This window comes from Cetorhinus maximus, chromosome 13 (genome assembly GCF_964194155.1).
Source record: "Cetorhinus maximus chromosome 13, sCetMax3.hap1.1, whole genome shotgun sequence".
NCBI lineage: Eukaryota > Metazoa > Chordata > Chondrichthyes > Lamniformes > Cetorhinidae > Cetorhinus > Cetorhinus maximus.
This window is the reverse complement of record NC_135891.1, coordinates 39,070,971-39,074,790: the sequence shown is the minus strand read 5'-3', so window position 1 is coordinate 39,074,790 and position 3,820 is coordinate 39,070,971. Positions and strand designations below refer to the sequence as shown.

General features: G+C 42.9%; 1 protein-coding gene across 1 annotated transcript; it reads right to left on the bottom strand.

Moving 5' to 3' along the window:
- Positions 1–676: 676 nt before the first annotated feature.
- On the bottom strand, positions 677–1,606 carry LOC144689130 (fibronectin type III domain-containing protein 11-like). The gene has a single exon (XM_078556268.1). It carries the CDS (start codon positions 1,604–1,606, stop codon positions 677–679), a length of 930 nt encoding a protein of 309 aa, XP_078412394.1.
- Between the last annotated feature and the right edge of the window lie 2,214 nt (positions 1,607–3,820).

Sequence of the window (3,820 nt, the reverse complement as noted above, 5' to 3'; positions counted from 1 at the left end):
TGAGTGAGATCGGGCATCTCTTGTGCAGCTCCTGAGAATCCTTTAGAGGATGGATTTGCCGAATGTCTTGGAGCAGACTGAGAATAATACACTTGGTCTGGGAATAAGCTGTAATATAGAGAAGCCTAGTTAAGGGAAGCAAATAAATAAACAAGTGCAAAATATGTAAATCAATTAGGATGATACTGTATAGTTCTACAGAAGCACTTTCCCTTTTAAAAACTTACAATATATAAAGCAAGTTTAATATGAAAACTGGTGGTAAGTGCTTTGAATAGCTCAGCTTTTTAAATTATTTCTTAATAGAAGATTTTGTTTTATTTAAAGCTAGAATGAAGATAACCATTACAGCCTTCATGTGAATTTTGAGGAATGGTTGGTATTTTCAAAGTGATAGGCCCCAGTAATGGGTATGTTATAAGATATTTTTGATGTCAGTGTGTTTCAAATGTGCTTATGCAGATGATGAACACAAGGAAAATTTATGCAATACAAAACTAAATATACTGGTAATGGTCTGAATCACTTTCTTGCTGTTGCTGTTGCTCCTGTCCTTTGCTATTTCATTTCTAACCTTGTGTATTTTCATCTAATATTGTATATTATATTCATGAAAGAAAGTTCAGGCAGAAATAAAATTGCTAAAATGTGTCAATATATGTAATCATTTGAAAATCTATGTGAAACTGTGTGTTTTATTACATACATACTGCAGGTAATTTGATGCTTTTGTTTTTAAGATCATGATGTCACACCATGCTGAGTAAACAAGTGTGTAATTCTCTGCTCGGCTAATTGTAAATTCATATGAACTATCAGGCAGCAGATTTCCAATCTCAATACTGCCCGATTCGACAGAAATCACTCCAAAATGGTTCTTGTCGGTGCAATAATGAGGCTCCAAGAGTTTGTATTTGAGTTCATATAATTCATGATGTGCTTCTTCCCCAAGGACCAACCACTTCAACTCCACTGAATTGTGATAAGCAGATGATTCTTTCCGATCAAACAATACTGGCATCTTGGTCCTCAGTGCCAATCTGAGTTGAGGTATTTTGTTTGACTTTGCATCGCTCATTAAGTGATGCTTCACATAAAGTTTGCCAGGAACAAGAAGTGATATGAAATTTTTTAATGTATTGAAGAGCTGTCCAAGTCTAGAACAAGTAGTATTCCAATGTAAAAGAAACAGTGTTATATCTGATATCTTAGCAATGACTTTCAACTCTTCGCGTCCATATTTCAGCTCACTGAGATATTCCCTTAGCAGCAGAAGCTGGATTTTGACCTGAGTCGTCCCTATATTTTTCATCCTCAGAAATTTGCATGGATCAACCAGCTGGTAGAGTACATTGGGCTGAAATAGATTTTGGTCTCCCAGTGTCAAGTGTTTTGGTAATACATCTATGTAATAAGAGCATTTTTTCAACAGTTCCAGTCTTGTTTCATAGTGCTTCAAGATATCTGTGTTTAAGTTGTTTCCCAGAAACTGCAGGACTATATTTTTTCTGTCTACATATTTTCTCCAGGCATCACCAAGGATCCCACATTCATTAATTCGGACAGTCTCTTTCTTCGGTGAGGATTGATCGCTGTGCAAAGCCATCATCCTTTTCTTCTACAATACTGAATAGTAAAGCAAAATATCAACAGTGTAAGTATTCAAAACATAACAAGCAGGGTAATGTTTATTTTAAATAAATATCAGTTGTCATTTGCCTTTACTGTCTTCAATATTCCAGTCAGCACTGGTAATTTGTCCATAACATATGTATGTGTGTGTGAATCCACCCCTGCCAGTTTCACTTCTCTTCCACCGTGGTTGACAGGGCCCTTGACCATATCCATTCTACACCCCTCATCTTTCGATTAGCACTCCACAGCCTTCCAGACTTAACATTGAGTTCAACAATTTCAGACCATAACCTCTACCCCGAATTTTTTGGACAGCAGCTGTTGGGGATGATTCTGCTATTCCCGTACAAGATATATCTATCTCTGACTTTCATTTTTTCCTCCTTGTACTGTGACTGTGGCTATTGATTGTATCATGAGTAACATCAGTATTTATTGTACTTAACACATTTAGATTGTATTATAAATGCTAACGGAGTAATTGAATGGAGTAGTTCATAATGGAGGAAGGAATAGTCAAGTTTTCCTCTTTGCTGTCCCTGGGGAATGCTAGGTTTCCAGGCACACTGAGAATGAAAAAGGGGCAGAAACTCATTTGATAAAATTTACATCACAGAAACAGACTGTTCAGATCTACCAGTGTTAATACTCCACATAAGCCTCCTCCCACCATCTTCATCCCACCCTATCCCCATCAACATTTCCTTTTATTCCTTTCTCTATCATGTACTGACCTAGCATTCCCTTAAACTTATCCATGCAATTTGCCCCAACGACTCTGTGTTCCACATTCCGTCTACTCTTTTTGTCAAGAACATTCTCCTGATTCCCTATGGGATTTTTTATGATGATCTTATATTCATGAGCCATAATTTTTAAATGTAGGTCCCTGCTCATGCCATGCTGATTTCAGATTCTTGGGCCTGAATTTTACCCTTGGCAGGTGCGCGCAATTGATTGGCCTGTGACTGGTCGGGAAATGGGCCATCACCTGCGATCGGCCCCTGACCACGATTTCACACTGGCTGGCCAATTAAAGCCTGCCCAGCATGAAACGCGTCTTCCCATTGGTCGGGAAGGGCCGGGTGGGGATGGGGTCCCGTCAGCTGCTGGGTCCAATGGAGACCCAGCGGGCGGTTTAAAAATGGCACAGGCAGCTCCTTGCAGGCTGCTTGGAAAGAACATATTTGCAGTGTGCTGAAGTCCGAAGCTATGGCCCCGCCAGGTGGCCATGCCTATGGAGACGCCAGGTGGGACAGCAGGCTGGGTGGGTATTCAGCCCCCCAGTTTTTGGATGAGTGTCTCACAGTCCTTCTGGAGGAGGTGGCTGCCGGGAGGGACACCCTCATCCTCAGAGGTGGAAGGAGGAGGCCGCCGCACCTGACAAAAAGAGCTTGGGAGGAGGTGGCAGCACAGGTCAGCAGCCATGACGTTTTGCGGTGCACATGGGTGCAATGCCACAAAAGGTTTGATGACCTGCTGCGATTGGCAAGGGTTATTTTTGTGTTGGCATGGATCAGTGTGTTGAAGTGTTAAGGTCTGGCCATCACCTATAGAGCTCAGAAGTGTTAGAGCCTGAGTGCCAACTGTCAATGACAATGGAGCTGGCCAAGGGGGTGAGCCCTGGCTGCTTGGGCCGAGTGCCTTGTGGTTCAAAGGCCACGACTCGGATGCGTACTTGAAGGTATTCCTCAGGTGGGGTTAGCCAGGCAGCAATGGCGCTGCAGGTAGAGAGAAGAGCCATAACAACATAGAGAATTTGCAGAGAGGCGGAGGCCCCCCCAACCTCCTAATCCTATCCAGATTCAAGCAGGGTGCCTTGGAGCTCAAGAGGTGCCACACACCTCGGTCAGCCAGTCACAGAGAGACTGGGCTGTCAGACGAAGGTAAGAGTGCAGTGCAGAGAGGTAAGAGTTTTGGATGGTGCAAACATTCTTATGTAGTCTCTTCATTGATGGGAGCCTCAAAACTGGAGACCCCACTGATTATATGAAAGACGATGGCACTATGATGCAGATCTCCATTGTCTTACCAGGGTGCCTGGCATGCACAGTAACAGTGTGATGACTTAAACTAATGACATGTCATTGTTCTCCCTTAGATTCACCAGCACACATTCATTCTCAGGACCCCAGGGAGCCACCCTGACACCAGAGGACCGCCAGGCTTCAGCTGCACCCGCATC

Bases quoted from the DNA above. Each gene is read 5' to 3' on its own strand.
- LOC144689130 (XM_078556268.1), bottom strand. From the start codon at position 1,606: ATGGCTTTGCACAGCGATCAATCCTCACCGAAGAAAGAGACTGTCCGA.